The sequence below is a fragment of the Moschus berezovskii genome, chromosome 7 (assembly GCF_049115385.1).
Source record: "Moschus berezovskii isolate FMDL1 chromosome 7, NW_MosBer_1.0, whole genome shotgun sequence".
Taxonomy (NCBI): Eukaryota; Metazoa; Chordata; class Mammalia; order Artiodactyla; family Moschidae; genus Moschus; species Moschus berezovskii.
The window spans coordinates 9662713-9680853 of NC_142466.1; the positions used below are offsets into that span (position 1 = coordinate 9662713).

General features: G+C 37.9%; 1 protein-coding gene across 1 annotated transcript in view; it reads left to right on the forward strand.

The window, feature by feature from the left end:
• GALNTL6 (polypeptide N-acetylgalactosaminyltransferase like 6) overlaps window positions 1-18141 on the forward strand; it is a 1544427-nt gene that overhangs the window by 509738 nt on the left and 1016548 nt on the right. Inside the window, exon 2 of the mRNA XM_055428017.1 lies at window positions 7133-7241. Within this exon, the coding sequence (XP_055283992.1) occupies window positions 7133-7241 (109 nt within the window). The remainder of the gene's footprint in view (window positions 1-7132; window positions 7242-18141) is intronic.

The window sequence follows — 18141 nt, forward strand, 5'->3', positions numbered from 1 at the left end:
CACCTTCTGCCATAAGGGTGGTGTCATCTGCATATCTGAGGTTATTGATATTTCTCCCGGCAATCTTGATTCTAGCTTGTGCTTCATCAGCCCAGATGTACATTTGCATGATGTACTCTGCATATAAGTTAAATAAGCAGGGTGACAATATATAGCCTTGATGTACTCCTATCCCTATTTGGAACAAGTCTGTTGTTCCATGTCCAGTTCTCACTGTTGCTTTCTGACCTGCATACAGATTTCTCAAGAGGCAGGTCAGGTGGTCTGGTACTCCCATATCTTTCAGAATTTTCCACAGTTTATTGTGATCCGAACAGTCAAAGGCTTTGGCATAGTCAATGAAGCAGAAATAGATGTTTTTCTGGAACTCTCTTGCTTTCTCCATGATCCATCGGATGTTGGCAATTTGATCTCTCGTTCCTCTGCCTTTTCTGAAACCAGCTTGAACTTCTGGAAGTTCATGGTTCACATATTGCTGAAGCCTGACTTGGAGAATTTTGAACATGACTTTACTAGCATGTGAGATGAGTACAGTTGTGCAGTAGTTTGAGCATTCTTCAGCGTAGTTTTAGTAATCTGTAAGATCTAAAGGCTGATGGGTGTGGCTCAAATTCTACTTTGCCACTTATTATTTATGAGTTCTGGAGGACTTTATTATGTGACCTTAACATCTCTGAACTTGAATTCACCTTGTACTGTTATGAGGATAGATTTTTACAAGAATGTCAGTTACAGCCATGTCATTCATTATATTACTATTTTTATAATTGTATTACTTTTTCTATGTGTGATTGCTTAGAACATTTCTACAATAGCAATAATATATAAGAAACTTAATGACGTCCAATGTAAGAATTCACACCCATCACCATATTAACATTTCCTATAGTATACTTTGGACCACATACTTCATCACTTGCTTACTGTATATAAGTTTTGTCTCTTCAACTATGTTGTAACTTTTCAAGGGCAGTGGGAATAACTCGACCTCTATAAAAATAGGAAAGATCGTTAAAACAACTTACATTTATATATCACTTTATGATCTGCCAGGCCTTTCAGATACTTTATCTGATTTGCTACTCGAAAATACTTGTCAAGGGGATAAGTCAGGTATTATTTTTATTACTCTAATTTCAGATATGAGTTAGCTGAGGGGCCTAGAGAAAATGTACATTTTTTTCATATGGTTTGAAACCTTAATTTATGTCTTCTGGCCCCAGATCCAGAGTTCTTCAATACGTTGTGTGTGCCTGTGTGTGTGTGTGTGTGTGTGTATGTGAGCACTTAGTTCCTCATCCGTGTCTGGCTCTCTGTGGCCCCATGGAACATAGCCCACCAGGCTCCTCCATTCCATGAGATCTCCCAGGCAACAACAGTGGAGTGGGTTGCCATATCAGGAGAGGAGCAAATGAACCTGGCCTTGGATATGGCTCTCATGGAAGGAAAGGCCAGAATTCTGAAGAGTTATTTACTGATGGTCAAAATTTGGCTCAGATGGTAAAGAATCTGCCTGTAATGCCAGAGACCTGGGTTTGATCATTGGGTTGGGAAGATCCCCTGGAGAAGGGAATGTCTACCCATTCCAGTATTCTTGCCTGGAGAATTTCATGAACAGAGGAGGCTGTCAGGGTACAGTCCATGGGGTGGCAAAAAGAGTTGAACACGACTTAATTGAGCGACTAACACTTAGACTTGCAAGCTTTCAGAACTATGATGGTTCTATTCAAATGGCCTGGGACTGATTTAGGTTTATTCATCTACCTTTCTGGGCTTTCCAGGTGGCTTGGCAGTAAAGAATCCACCTACCAGTGCTGGAGACACGGGTTTGATCCCTGGGTTGGGAAGATCCCCTGGAGGAGGAAATGACCACCTACTCCAGTATTCTTGCCTGGGGAATCTAACGGACAGAGGAGCCTGGTGGGCTACAGTCCATGGGGTCACAAATGAGTCAGACACAACTGAGCAGGCATGCACACACACACGCACCTACCTTTCTGGCAGGTGAAAAGAATGTAAACACATCTAATCTCTATTTTGGTCATTACCCATCAGAAAGATAAATTAATTAAAAGGGTCTACTGTAGATCGTGAAACGTTTTGTGAGTGAGTCTTGCATTTTTTTAAAAAAAGTTTTAACTAGAGTTGATGTACAATGACATATTCGTTTTAAGTGAAAAGCACAGTGATTTGTGTAGATTGTACTCGTTAAAGTTTTTGTAAAATGTTGGCACTGTCCACCGTACTGCACACCACATTCTTGTATCTTCGTTTTTACCACTAGTCTGTACCTATCACTCCTCTGCCCTGGTCTTGCCCCTCCACCCCTCTCCACTGTAGTAACCACTACATTTTTCTCTCTATCTGTGAGCCTGTTTCTGTTTTTCTTTTCATTTGATTTATTTTCCAGATTTCACATGTAAGTAACATCATACATTATTTTATTTCTCTGACTTATTTCACTAAGCATAATACCCTCCAGGTCCATCCATGTTGTTGAAAATGGCAACATTTCATTCATTTTATGGCTGAGTAATAATCCATTGTATGTATTATATATAGCACATCTTCTTTATCCATTAATCTGTTGATAAATACTTAGGTTGCTCCCATGTCCTGGCTACTGTAAATAATACTGCTATGAGTATGGAAGTGCATATACCTTTTTGAATTTCTGTTTTCATTTTCTTCAAATATATACCCAGTACTGGATTGCTGAATTATATGGTAGTTCTAGTTTTAATTTTGTACAATCCCCCATCTGTTCTCCATAGTGGCTGCACCAATTTACAATCCTACCAACATTGTATGAGTTTTCCCTTCTGTCCACTTCCTAGACAACAGATTTATTCCTTTTGATAATCACCATTCTAACAGGTGTGAGATGATATCTCATTGTGATTTTGATTTACATTTCTCTGATAATTATTAATAACAGGTTTAAGCACTTTTCCATGTTAGCCATCTGTATCTCTCCTTTGTTTTTGCAGGTCTTCTGCCCATTTTTTGATAAGATTTTTTTTTTAAGTGGAGTCATACAGGCTGTTTACATATTTTGGTTATTAACCCCCTTATCAGTCGTATACTTTGTAAATATCATCTCCTATTCCATGGTTTGCCTTTTTGTTGTGTTGATGGTTCTTTGTCTGGGCAAAAGCTTTTAAGTTTAATTAGGGCCATTTAATTTTTTTTTTTTGCTTCCGTTTCCCTTACAAGAGGAGAGAGGAGGAAAAAAAAAAAAACATTGCTAAGATCCATGACTGGTTTTCCTAATGTGATCATTGTGTTTCTTCCTAGTCATATGGATTCGTTGTTGTTCAATCACTAAGTCATGTCTGACTCTGGACACTGCAGCATGCCAGGCTTCCCTGTCCTTCACTATTTCCTCCTGTTTGCTCAAACTCGTGTCCATTGAGTCAGTGATGCCATCCAACCATCTCATCCTCTGTCACCCCCTTCTCCCCCTGCCTTCAATCTTTCCCAGTATCAGGGTTTTTCCCAATGAGTCAGCTCATTCAATCAGGTGGCCAAAATACTGGAGCTTCTGCATCAGTCCTTCCAATGAGTATCAGGGTTGATTTCCTTCAGGATTGACTGGTTTGATCTCCTTGCAGTCCAAGGGACTCTCACGAATCTCCTCCAACACCACAGTTCAAAAGCATCAATTCTTCAGCAATCAGCTTTCTTTATAATCCAAGTCTCACATCCATACATGACTACTGGAAAAACCATAGCTTTGATTAGACAGAACTTTGTTGGTAAAGTGATGTCTCTGCTTTTCAATATTCTGTCTGTGTTTGTCATAGCTTTTCTTCCAAGAAGCAAGCATCTTTTAATTTCATAGTGCAGTCACCATTTGCAGTGATTTTCGAGTCCCCCAAAATAAAGTCTTTTACTATTTCCATTATTTCCCTATCTGTTTGCCATGATGTGATGGGACCAGATGCCATGATCTTAGTTTTCTGAATGTTTAGTTTTAAGCCAACATTTTCCTTCTCCTCTTTCACTTTCAACAAGAGGCTCTTTAGTTCTTCTTCACTTTCTGCCACAAGGGTGGTGTCATCTCCATATCTGAGGTTATTGATATTTCTTCTGGCAATCTTTATTCCAGCTTGTGCTTCATCCAGCCTGGCATTTCTCATGATGTACTTTGCATATGAAATAAGCCTTCATGTACTTCTTTCAGAATGGTAATTATCAAACAAAATGAATTCCCTGAGGGCCTAAGGAAATGGGAGAAACCATTCAAGAACTCTGCGTAATAGGTATTATATGCCCAGCCTCAGGTGCTTTAAACAGCCCCATGTGGCTGGGTAAAAAGCCAGATGATGTCAGATGATGGTGGACAAGGAGACATGTTCACAGGTCATGATGCACAAGACTGGGCAAAATAGCTCAGCATCAGATGGAGGTTCCATCTTTCCTGTAATCTATAAGTAGCAGGATTTGTAGAAAGGAAAAAATGGAATACTAAAGCCATGGGTTAAATTACTAACAAGTGAAACAACATGGCTGGAGAGACTGAGGTACCACTTGGGTTTTAAGACATTTGAACAATCAACCCATGGAGCCTGTTGTGCTGTATGCCAGACCAGGGACCCCTGCAGAAGCACCCAGCACTGTAAAGGTACAGAAGTGAAGGGAGACAGCCAGCCCCAACTCTCACTGGGGATCAGTGTTCTGTGAGCTGAGAAGACCAAGCCCCATGACACCTGGGGCAGGTACAGCTCTGAGATTTGACCTGGGACAGCCTATAGGGATGGGTGCATTACCTGACACCCATGGTGAGGGGAAACCACTCATTGTCCACTGGGACCCATTGTCCTGCTGCTTAGTGGGTCTGTGGAGATGCATCATACCTGGAATCGGGTGCATCACTGAGCAAGGGGAGAAGGTGGGGCCATTGTTGGGTATCTCTAGTCCCTCGTCCATCTCCTGTCACATGACACTGTTGTGTGCCCTGGGCAACATATGTGTTGTGCACAACTAGGTCAAGGTCCTAAAACTGACGCTCTCCCTTTCCCAAATGCTGGGAAGACATGCTCTCTTTCCCACTGGAACCACTGCTCAGCTGCCATCTTTGTTCCTCCCATTGTCCTGTGATGGAGGATGAGATGGTTGGATGGCCTCATCAGTTCAATGGACATGAGTTTGAGCAAAGTGTGAGAGATAGTGAAGGACAGGGAAGCTTGATGTGCTGCAGTCCACGGGGCTGCAAATAGTCGGACACAGCTTAGCCACTGAACTAAAACAGTGGCCTTCCGGACATCATAGTTCACACAGAGGCCCTTGTTTCAGGCCAGGAATCCTTGAAAGATGCCATAAAGCCCCAGTGTCTCTAATGAGAAGAACCGTCCTCCCCAACAGGATGGCCTCAGGCACCATCTCTGCCTCACAGAAGGTATCGCCCAGACAGCACTATAGATTTCACATCAATGAGTCTGCTGCTGTGTCATCTTTATTTAGTCATTGGAGGATGTAGTGAAAGTCCTTCGTGATCATACCCCAGCCTAGAGGACTTCATGAACCAGCGGTTCAGATCATGGAAGCTCTTGCTGGAAGTACATTTTTACTATTTTGAGAATAATCTTGATCCAAATCTTCTCTTGTCTAGAACTGTATTCCAATTATAAAATAAATGTCAATCAGAAAAAAATGCATGAGGTTTTTTTTGTATTGGCATTAAACCTCAAAATTGTTTTATTCCACTTTCTTTTATTTTTATTATATTCCTGTTAATTTTTCCATCTTTTCTTTCTTGTCATCCTCCTTTCAAAATTTATTCTTAATATCTTTTGTAAACTCACCATCATCCTTGTATGTTTATTCCCCTGTTGTTGTTTTCCTGAACTTACCACTATAATGAACATTTTAAATAATATATTTAGATAAAAGTCACCTGATCTGGAAAGTCTTTCCTCTGATTTAACTACCATTTTTTAAATATTCAGATCCATTTTTATTCTTTCCAAACTAGAGGAAGCTTTATAAGCCGTAAACATGGATTGAAGTGGATACTTTTTTCATAAGCACAATAGTTGTCCTGTTTCAGATGAAGAAGCATGACCTTTTATTTGGAAAGGTTCTTAGGGTAAACTTTCCTCACTGAAATTTTTCATCTTCTGTTTTACCTAAATTGAAACTTTCAAAAGTGTTTTTCTATTTATTCTGTTGATGTATTATTTCCAAAAATGAACTAGGGGAAACTGGTTTGTGAATATGAAAACATTTATTTTATATTATCTTGACTTTTGAGATTGTGAAGATAAGCTTCATCCCAAACATTCTATTTATTACCAAAATAAACACCATAAAGAAAGAAGCAGCTTCAGCCATGTGCACAAAAATAATAGTCAAGGTAACATTAGAACACACTGAGTTTCACCAAACCATAGAGCATGTTGTGACTACATTGTTTTTTCGGCGATCATTTCAACTGTAAGCATAACCACACACCGTATTTTAACAGAATTCTTGATGGGAGGCAGTATTTAATAGTCATTAGTACCCCAATTTTGATTTTAATTGAACTGGCCTAAGTCCTGGCTTAGCCACTGTGGTTTCATTCAAGTTATTTTATTTATACTTTTCTGGGCCTTTGTTTAAGTGGCAGATACATGGAGATTTACAGTCAAAGACTCTTGTAACAACCAAAGGATCTTCTATACATAGAGTGTCTTTGTACCTGGTACACAGTGAGCATTCAACAAATGCTTACTAATATTGTCACCAGGCCATTCAGAAGTACTTGGTCAAAATGAGTGGAAATTATACAAATCACACAAAAAAAGTATTTCCTTTTAATACAAAAGCAATAGCCCTACTACCATCTATACTTTGGGCAAGGTGTTTATGCTCAAATGAAGTGGTACACTAAATTATGAAAGGCTTTGGATAAAATAACATTGGAAATGGTAGGTGTTGTGTGCGACACAGGCTCTTATTTTAAAAGCAGAAAAAAGGTTTTAAAATGTGTCCCTCAGGTCACTAGCAATGACTTTCTTTTCAGTGGATGGGGAGAATCAGTTATTGGAGTACTTTTTGATTGCCTATGATGCATCTGGTTGTGTTTACCAGCCACACAGAAGGAACTACCTCCTTTTTATGCTCTGAATACTTTCCTTTTCCACAGACATTCCCACTGGGCCTGGGAGATGGGCAGTTCTATGCATGGACAGATGGTTTGAGAAGAAAGGACTGGCATGACTATGGCAGCATGCAGAAAGAGGCTATGCGCTCAGGTATGGAGTTCAGTGTAAGCCAAGTGCTGCTTTGCTTTGTCACTTACAGCATCTCTCATTAGCCTTCCTTCTGAGCACAGGAAGGTAGGTTTCATGGCACCGCTGGTTGTCAATGATGGGCAGAACCAAAACAATTTCAAATTTCAGAGAGGAAAAAAGAAGAATTGCACTTACAATAGGAGATGAACAAGAGGTCATTTGAGTTTTAGAAATCTGTCGTGTTGTATACTTCTGCATATTTTTCAATCATTTCTGAGGGTATCTTGAATTTCTCCATGAGTCCTAACTTGGCATACACATATCTTGAGCTCGGTTCACTCATTAGGACTGTGGTGTATCTAACTGGCTGGGCCAAGGATGAAAGAAGGACCACAATTCTACATAGGCAGGTGGATCAGAGGAGCCAAGGACCTGAGGTTGATGCTATTTGGGCAAGCTAACAGGCGGTTCAGTAGAATTCAGTAGGTTCATCTACACATAGCACAATTCTAGTCTTGAGGTAGTGATAGAAGAAATATTTTACATCTTAGAAAAAGTAAAGGGTAAAAGGAAGTCCTTCTATAAAGACTTAGGTTGTTGCCAACAAGAATTCAGAAGGGTGCAGAAGTAGTAACCCAGGGATAATAACATGATAGAAGTCCATACTGTACCATTCAGATAAGGAGTTCTGTTGCTTCGTTGTTGTTTGTTGGTCTTTTCTTTGTCATGGTGAAGATATCACAGGAATAGAGAAGCTGTGGTTTGCTAAAAGCATCTGCCTAGCAGTGAAACTGTGCATCCCAGGTCAGATGATTAGCAGAACCCTGGGAAGCTGTAGGCTGAGTTTCTTCTGGCCAATCTTCCTCATAACTCTCTAGCCAGGAAGACAAAGGTGAGGGCATTCACACGGTTATGAGGCTCTTCAGGACTGCAAATGTTCTTAGCTCTGGGTCAGGGGTGCCTGACCTAATGAGAGTCTTCCATTTTCTTCTTTCATTCTTTTTCTCTTAGTAAGGCTGTCCCCTAACCCCTGTTTGCCCCAATAATGTTCCCTGTGTTCAGAGCATCAGCCTCTTCCAGATTACATCATCCCTCCAGCCTTGCTTGGCCAAGACTCCACGCAGGGTCATGAAAGTGAGCTCTTTGGCAGTATTCTCACTTTCCCAGTTCTCTCATATCTTCTCCCTCTGTTTGCTTGATCATCCCTCCCTTCAGTGAGCCCTCTGTTCCTCCTTTTAACCACTGGGGAGCTGTTTCCATAATTTAACAGGAAATTCATCATCATTATCATCATCATCTTGAAAGGTATGGAATAGATGTTTTGTGTTGGGTGCGTTATATACGTATTTTGTTTAAACTTCAGGGTGACTCTGATAAGTATTGTGATCTCCAATACCTTAAAAGAGAAAAGGAAAGGAAAAGAACTGAGTTCTTAAGAACTCATGAAATATTATCCAAAGTCAAATGGCTAACCAGATGCAGAGTGAGATTAAGTCAGGTCTTCTTATGCTCCATTACACCCCACTTTCAGATACCTAGTAATAAAATCTGGACAAAATGAAGTCACAACAGGGTACGTATGAGAGAGAGATATATCTGGGCTCTTATTCTAGCATTTTTGTGTAAGTGGCAAGTCAGTTTGTCTTTCTGATATTCTACTTTGCAGAATTGCTATTAGGACTATAGATTATATATTTATATTTACATAATTGTCCTATTATTTATACATGTTATAATTTTATAGATTATATATTTATATTTACATAATTGTCCTATTATTTATACATGTTATAATTTCCACCAATGATAACTGTAATTATCCATCTAAATTGTTTTCACTTGATTTATTGTGCCTGTCTTATGCTTGTGCCAATAAATTTTGGATACAAAATTGAATACTTCACATTTATTTCTGTGTAATACTACCCTTTCTGCCTGCTGGAAAACATACCTTTAATTTTTATATCCTTAGTTGGGGCAAGGGAAATTGACCTATAAAGAAAATTGGTACTATCACAAGTTTCCTAAAGTACACATGTCTTGTGCCATTAAAAAGCTCTTAAATAGTAGTATGCGTATGAGTCACTGGAGGATATATGAAAAGAACAATAGACTGTAATTCATCATTGTTTAAATGGTGTAAAATATAAATAAAAGGAGTATGCACACACAGGCATTCATGCAGGTACAAAATCAAAATCAACACCTCCATCCTTAATAAACAGGCCAAGCAACACGATTATTAGTGCTATTCTGTCTCCTCCAAACTTTGAAATCCATGTTCCCACTTACTTTCCCAGAAATGTCTTACGTCTAAACTAATGCTGTTACATTCTGCCTGTGTTTGGACTTTAGAAATTGACTCTAGTGTATGATTTTCTTCTTTCATTCAGAATTGTTTCTGAGACCCATCTGTGTGCAGGTGTGATTCTTTGTTACTGCTGTTTAATTTTCTACAACAGTTTCCACTTTGTGAACATTTTGAGAGTTCTCAGGTTTTGGTTATGTATGATATTGCTCTAAGTCTCCTTGCTCATGGTTATGAGATAGAGGCAATATTTTCTTAGGGTACATATTTAATAGTAGAATTGCATGTCCAAGAAATACACATTTCAATTTTACTATGTAGTACATGACAAACTGTTTCCCAAAGTTGATATACCTATTTTACTCCAGTAATGGATGGAATTCCCATTGCTCTGCATCCTGTCGACTCTTAATATTGCCTGACTTTTCATTTCTTCTCATCGTGGTGGTATGAAATAGGCACTCACTGTCACAAGAATTTGCATTTTACTAATTTTAATGTAGTTGATCTCTTATTTATGCTTATGAACCATATATGCCTACTTTTGGGTAAAATTCCTGTTCCTTCCTATTTCCATTTTTTAAATTTCTTTTTCTTATTGACCCACAGAGTAATGTTAATTTATTTTGAATAATATCTTTTCCTGGTTGTATACGGTGAAAATATCTCATCCCAAAATTGTAAAATTTTTTAATGTCTGTCTATATTGTTTAATGAATAGGAGTTCTTAATTTTGTTGTTGTCACATTTGCAAATCATTTTTAAAGGATAGGTTTAATTGATGTTCCATATTGTCTTTTGTAAGTTTGAGAATTTTACCTTTTACATTCGGTCTAAATGCAGATCATCTTCATTTTTATATCATGTGAGGTAGGAACCCAATATTTATTTAGTTTTTGCCTAGTTAGCTATCCAGTTAACAACACCATTTACTAGAAAGTGTATTTTTCTCCACTTAGACCATAAGTGTTGACTCTGTTATTAATAGATTCCATATTTGTGTGTTCTTTCTGGCTTCTCAATTCTGTCCCATGAGTAAAAAATCCTTAAACTAATAACAATATTTCATGTATGAATCTGTTATGTCTGTCCAGTTGCTCAGTCGTGTCCGACTCTGCCACCCCATGGACTGCAGCACACCAGGCTTCCCTGTCCATCACTAACTCCCAGAGCTTGCTCAGAACCATGTCCATTGAGTCAGCGATGCCATCCAAACATCTCATCCTCTATCATCCATTTTTCCTTCTGTCTTCACTCTTTCCCAGAATCATAATCTTTTCTAAAGAGTCAACTCTTTGCATCAGGTGGCCAAAGCTGAATACTATATCTTTATAGCAGTTGTTGAAATCTGATAAAGTTCATCCTGCTTTCTTTTCTTTTCTTCCTTGAGAATATGTTGGCATTCTTAATATAAAAATTTTCTTTAAAATTTCTTTAAAATTTTATTCAGCTTCTCAGACTTTCTGTATACATACACAGAATTTCACAAAATATCGGAAGTTTAGAATTGTATTAAGTATAATGATAAGTTAGGGAGTAATTTGCAATTTTCAATATTAAATTATTCATTCTGTTGTTTATATTTCTTGGTGCTTGTTTGTTATCTTTATGGGTGTGTTAATAATTTGATTGTCAGATATTTTCAGTGCTTCTCCTATAAAACTAACATTATACGGGTGTTGAGCATGTTATTAATCTTATCAAGATTCTGAACTATTTGTTGCTGGTATAGAGAAAGGTTAATTATTTTTTAATATGGACTCCTTTTAGAGAACTTTCTAAACTCGTCTATGGATTACTATCATTTACCCATAAATTATTTTGGATTCTCAATGTAGATATTCATAATCTGTAAGTGGTGACAGTGTGCAAAATGCTTTTCCAGCCTGTACCTCATAATTTTAGCTATTTTTACTGTTTCTGCATTTGCCAGGAGCTCAAGGGTCATGTTGTCTAATAGGTATTGATAGCTAGTTTTGACCTGTGATTCTGACAATAGCAAATTAGATCCTTCTATTAGGATTTTATCTACTTGATGAAAATGTACCATACCCTGTTAACTAAGTCATCTGGGTATGGCTCTTTGAGACTTTTACTTTTTTACATCTTAATGAATGTTGGTTTTATCCCAAATGTTTTGTTTGGTTGTATCTATTGGATAAAAATACTTTTCTCCTTTGTTTTTAAGTATGCTCTATCTATTGATTTCTTTCTTTTTATTTCTATTGATTTTTGATAGAAAGCAAACTTTGAGTTTATGGATTAAATCTGTCTTTTTATTTATTACTAGATTTGGTTTGCTAATATTCTAATGATTTTGTATCTCTATTTGTGCGTGAATATTGGCCATGAATTTTTCTTTCTCATAGAATCCTTGTCAAGTTTTGGTAACAATGTAATGATAACTTTGTAAAATGACTTGAGTAATGCTTCTCATTTCACCAAACTTTTTAGTTTATTGTCATATATTAGAATTACTTATTTATTTATAGTTATGATAGTCTTGTGGGTGAAGATTATTTGGACCTGGACTTTTCTTGGAGAAAAGATTTTTCACAGTAGGGTTAAAATGTTCATATTTATTGACACATTTATTCATAACATCCTCTTAGAGATTTTATAATGTCTGCCATACTTCAATTCATGTTGCTTTTACTTTCAAATATCATTTATTTGCTTTTCTGTCATTTTTCTTTATCTGTTACACTAGGAAATTGTCACTTTATTAAACACAAATAATAACAATATTTTCTTCTTATCTATTGTATTTCTCTCATTAATTTACAATCTTATATTGGTATTCTTTCATTTAACTATATTTTTCTATGTTAAAAAGTCAGATTCTTATCTCCTTAATTTCAGCCTTCTTCTATTGTAGAATAAGCATTTAGGACTCTAAAAATTTCCCTCCAAACACACTTTAAGTAAAACGAAGATCATGGCATCTGGTCCCATCACTTCATGGGAAATAGATGGGAAAACAGTGGAAACAGTGTCAGACTTTATTTTTGGGGCTCCAAAATCACTGCAGATGCTGATGGCAGCCATGAAATTAAAAGACGCTTACTCCTTGGAAGGAAAGTTATGACCAACCTAGATAGCATATTAAAAAGCAGAGACATTACTTTGCCAACCAAGGTCTGTCTAGTCAAGGCTATGGTTTTTCCTGTGGTCATGTATGGATGTGAGATTTGGACTGTGAAGAAAGCTGATTGCTGAAGAATTGATGCTTTTGAACTGTGGTGTTGGAGAAGACTCTTGAGAGTCCCTTGGACTACAAGGAGGTCCAACCAGTCCATTCTAAAGGAGATCAATCCTGGGTGTTCATTGGAAGGACTGATGCTAAAGCTGAAACTGCAATACTTTGGCCACCTCATGCGACGAGTTGACTCACTGGAAAAGACTCTGCTGCTGGGAGGGATTGGGGGCGGGAGGAGAAGGGGACGACAGAGAATGAGATGGCTGGATTTCATCACCGACTCGATGGACATGAGTTTGAGTGAACTCCAGGAGTTGGTGATGGACAGGGAGGCCTGGTGTGCTGTGATTCATGGGGTCTCAAGGAGTCGGACACGACTGACCGACTGAACTGAACTGATCTGATAGTTTAATGTTTTATATTTATTATCTTTTAATTATACTACATTTTAGTGATGTTTTTAAATGTATGCCCTACTTAATAAACACAGAAATTATCTTAAAAATACAAAAAACCCATAAGCTGCTTTCCGCTGGGATCTCAGTGACCTTTATTAAAATGTACTCACAAAGTACAAGGTGTGTGCTCAATTGTGCTCAGTTGCTCAGCTGTGTCCATCTCTGTGACCCCACGGACTGCAGCCCGCCAGGCTCCCCTGTCCATGGGGTTCTCCAGGCAACAGTACTGAAGTGGGTTGCCATCTCCTTCTCCGGGGGTCTTCCCATCCCAGGGACTGAACTTGCATCTCCTGCATTGCATGCAGACTCTTACCACTTTCAGATATTTTTTGTTAGGGTTTTTACTGATGTTGTTGGTTTATGTTTTGTTTTGTCAATTGCATCTTTATGGCATATTTGATAAATCTTGTAATAACAGGTATTTTAAGTACTCATTTCTATAAAAGTAGGTGGAATTTAGAGGGAAAAGTAGTAGTTGAATTATAAGGAAATGGTGAAAATGCTTTCTCCCACCATCGAGAAAACTCCGTTTTCTTCTTCTTTTTAAAGTAATCTTTTTTGGAGTATAGTTTGCTTTACAGCGTTGTGTCTCTGCTGTACAACACAGTGAATGAATCATCAGTATTCATATACCCACTCTTTTTTAAATTTCCTTCCCATTTAGGTCACCACAGAGCAAGGAGTAGTTTCCTGTGCTGGACTGTAGGTTCTCATTAGTTATCTATTTTATGCATATTCATAGCATTAGTACTGTCGATCTCAGTCTCCCAGTTCATCCTCCACCTTTCCCACCTGGCAACCATAAGCTTGTTCTCCGCATCTGTGACTATTTCTGCTTGGAAAAAGTTCACCCAACCCATTGTTCTAGATTCCACGTGTCAGCGAAGTTTGCTTTTCTCTGACTGACTTCACTGTGCATGGCAGTCTCTAGGTCCGTCCACGTCTCTGTAGATGGCACTGTTTCAGTCCTTTCTTATGGCTCACTGATATTGCATTCTATATATGTACCACATCTCCTTTATCCATTCTGCTGATTGACATTTAGGTTGCTTCCATGTCCTGGCTATTGTAAATACTGCTGCAGTGAATATCAGAGTGCACGCATAATTTTGAACTTTTTGGTTTTCTCCAGATACAGAAGTGGGATTGTTGGATCATTTGGGAGCTCTGTTTTTACTTTTTAAAGAACATCTCCATAGTGGCCGTACCAATTTAAATTCCCTTCAACAGTGTAAGAGGCTTTCCTTTCCTACACACTCTCTGCAGCATTTATTTTTTGTATCAATAGATTATTTGAGATGGGTATTCTGACCAAGGTGAGGGGATACCTCATTGTAGTTTTGATTTGCATTCCTCTTAATAATTAGTGATGCTGAGCATATTTTCATGTGCCTCTTGACCCCCTATGTATTTTCTTTGGAGAAATGGCTCTTTAGATTTTCTGCCTGGTTTTTTATTGTGTTGTTTGGTTTGTTTTTTATATTGAGTTGTATGAGCTGTTTGTATAGTTTTGAGATTAGTCCTTTGTTAGTCAATTTATTGAAAAATATTTCCTTCCATTCTGAGGGTTGTCTTTTCATTTTGTTTATGGTTTCCTTTGTTGTGCAAAACCTTGTAAGTTTAATTAGGTCCCGTTTGTTTTTTTGTTTTTATTTTAATTTATTTAGTCAGTATCCAGCCTTTCATTTAGGTATTCAATTCATTCAATTTATTTTTGTGTATGATGTTAGGATGTATTCTCCCAGTCTTTTCCATGTTGCTGGCTAGTTTTCCCAGCATCAGTATTAAAGAGTCTCTCTTTTCTCCGCTGTATATTCTGGCCTCCTTTCTAAGGGTTAGGTAGCCACAGCCGCATGGGTCTATCTCTGGACTCTGTCCTATTCTACAGATCTACGTTCCTGTTTCTGTGTCAGTGCCATACTCGTTTGCTGACTGTAGCTGTGTAGTAAAGTCTAAGTTCAAGGGGGCGGATTCCTTCAGCTCTGCTCTTCTTTCTCAAGATTGCTTTCATTATTTGGAGTCATTTGTGTTTCCATACAAATGGTGAAATTTTTTGTTATACTTCTGTGAAAAATGTCCTTGATAATTTGACAGTGATAGCAACTGAATCTGTAGATTGCTTTGGGTTAAGGAAATGGAGAGTTCTTACATTAAAAATGTACATATATAAGGAGCAATTAAAGGATTTCCAAATATTAGGTGTAATTTACAGGTATTATTTGGTATATCTGTATCCTTAGAGTTATAGTAAATTACAAGGATTTTTTAAATTTGTTTATTAATTTGTTAGAGGATATCTAATTAATGTTTTTTGGAGTTTCTATTATTTCATTGTATTTGTTTTGGGAAGTAGCATTAACCAAACCAAATTACCTGTAGAAGAATAATGTCCAAAATACCATTTCAGGTTCAGGCAGGCTTTCCAGAGGAAGTAACCCAAATTTTCAAGAATAAAGTCATATCCTGATACCAGATACATTTGTGCTTTCATCTAATTGATTTTTTCTGAATTCTCTTTCTCATTATTTCCTATGATCAAAGTCATATTTTAGGCATTATTTTTTGTGCTCATATATCTTATATATGATCCCATTATATTTTATTTAGTTTCATATCATTTTAGAATTTAGTGACATTCGATTTTATTTCCTAACAACTTAGCTATCCTTTTGAGTTTTATTATATCACAAAATTGATAAACATGCTTTTTGAACCATCATTCAAATTATTATAACAGTTGAATGAAATGAACCAAAATACAGACTGTTTTGGAATATAAGAGATAGTGTATAAATTGATGGGTCAATGGGTCAATATCAATTAAGCTTGGTATAATCATTATATTAATAGCAGCTAAAGATATGCTACCAAACAGGCATTCAGCTGACATCATTCCATGTATAAATTGAAAAAATGTGATATATTTCTGATAAAAAGACAAACTCTGCCTATGGCATTTCTCTGAATGATGAATCTCATAACTTCTGGATGTCCAGAAGAAAATGCAATTAGTGTATGCAGCTGTTTCTAATTATGTGATATTCCTTATTTCTCCTACCATTGCTGCTTAAGTGGTAAAACATACCTTTTAAGACATCCATCCAGAGTGATGCAGGGGTGTGTGTGTAAGTGCACACATCTTGGTGTGGTTTATGAAATCCTTCATAAGGCCCCTGATCTGTATTTCTAGAGAGTATCTATTTTTAGCTTTGAAGTGCAAAAAATTTTCTTGTCCATTCTTTTTATTCTATCTCAGATTTCACTGTGTTTATCACTAGTTTTTTGAAATTCAATATATGTGAACTCAACAGGAAGAAAGCTGTTTTCAATCTTTGTAGGGGCTCTCTTTCTCTGAAATAGATTATATTCTCATATAATCACAACCATGCATTCCACTGTGTGACTTAGGAATCCTGTGGAATTATATCTAAGTTCTCATTATTTCCATTTGTGTAGTCATACTTACAGGTTTGACCCATGAAGGTTTTCACTGTCTGGTCATTTTATTCAATTGTTGATTCACTTATTTGACAAATACTTAAAATATGGATGTCACTACATTTCAAATACTATTCCAAACTATGGAAGAAAAAAATAGACAAAAATGAATTCTAGTAGCATTTCTGTAGCATGAGGATAGTTGGAGGTGCTTTCACTCCAACCACGACCCCATGGTTGTCCCAGAGCATGACAGGACATGGTGATCGACACCATGGCTGTTTGAATACTGACCATTAATCTCTCCCACCTATACCTTTTCAGTCACCTCCTCACTGATATCCCTACCCCGTGGTCAGTGTTTCAAACTGCAGCTAGAGCCATCTTCTAAAAACACATAACCAGATCATTCCACTCCTCTGCTCCAGAGCATTAAAGCCCAGCCATCAAATCCAAAATGTGCTGCAAGTCCTTCCTGTGAATATGAGCTGCAGCACGATCCACCCCTGGGCTTCCCCAGTGCCTCAGTGGAGAAACATCCCACCTGCCCATGTAGAAGCGGGTTTAACCCCTGGGTCGGGAAGATCCCCTGGGTCAGGAAATGGCAACCCAATCCAGTATTCTTGCCTGGGAAATCCATGGACAGAGGAGCCTCGTGGGCTACAGTTTGTGAGGTCACCACGAGCTCAACATGACCGAGCACGCGCAGGATCCACCCCTGACCAGCGGCTCTCATCTCATCTACTGTCTGGTATGTGGTGGCTCCACTGGCCATGTTGTCCTCTGCTTTCCCTCAAGAATGATAAACATGTTCCAGGAACTTTTCACTTGTTGTTCCCGCTGCCTGGACCAAATGCTGTGGTCTGTATTGTCACTGCCCCTCCCCGCTTCCTTAAGGTCTCAGACAATATATCATCTGTTTCTATGTGCCTGCCCCTACCACCATATCATCATGTAGAGACAGAGTTCATTTCATTCACTCTCCATCTCTTGACCCTACTTAATTTTTACAGCAATTATCCTTCTATCTCTGGAGTAGGAATTGGAAATCTCCTCCAGTATTCTTGCCTGGAAAATTCCATGGACAGAGGCCATACTAATGATTGTGAGTTTCCATCACAAGACATCTGAAAAGCCTGAACTAAAAATATTTGAGAGTTAAGAAAGCACCATGGTTTGAAATGATTCACAGTGGGTTTTCCTAAGTTCCTTTAAACAAGAGCTCCCTTTAATGCTGATCAGGGACCCATTTTGCTCTTTAATGTCTTTATTCTACATAATTGAATGAGATTGCCAGCTGAACAGAATGAGAAACAAAAATGTGCTCCATCTGGAGAGCCCATAAGTGCTTTGCTTTCAGGAAAAAAAAATAAAAAGTTCACTGTGCCATAACTACAGTGGCTCCTGGTCATCTTTTATGGATGCCTCACATCTCTTATTTTTTGTTTCCTGTGCTGTATAGCAGGTACTTAATTAGTTACTATTTTATATATAAGAGTGTGTATATGTCAATCCCAA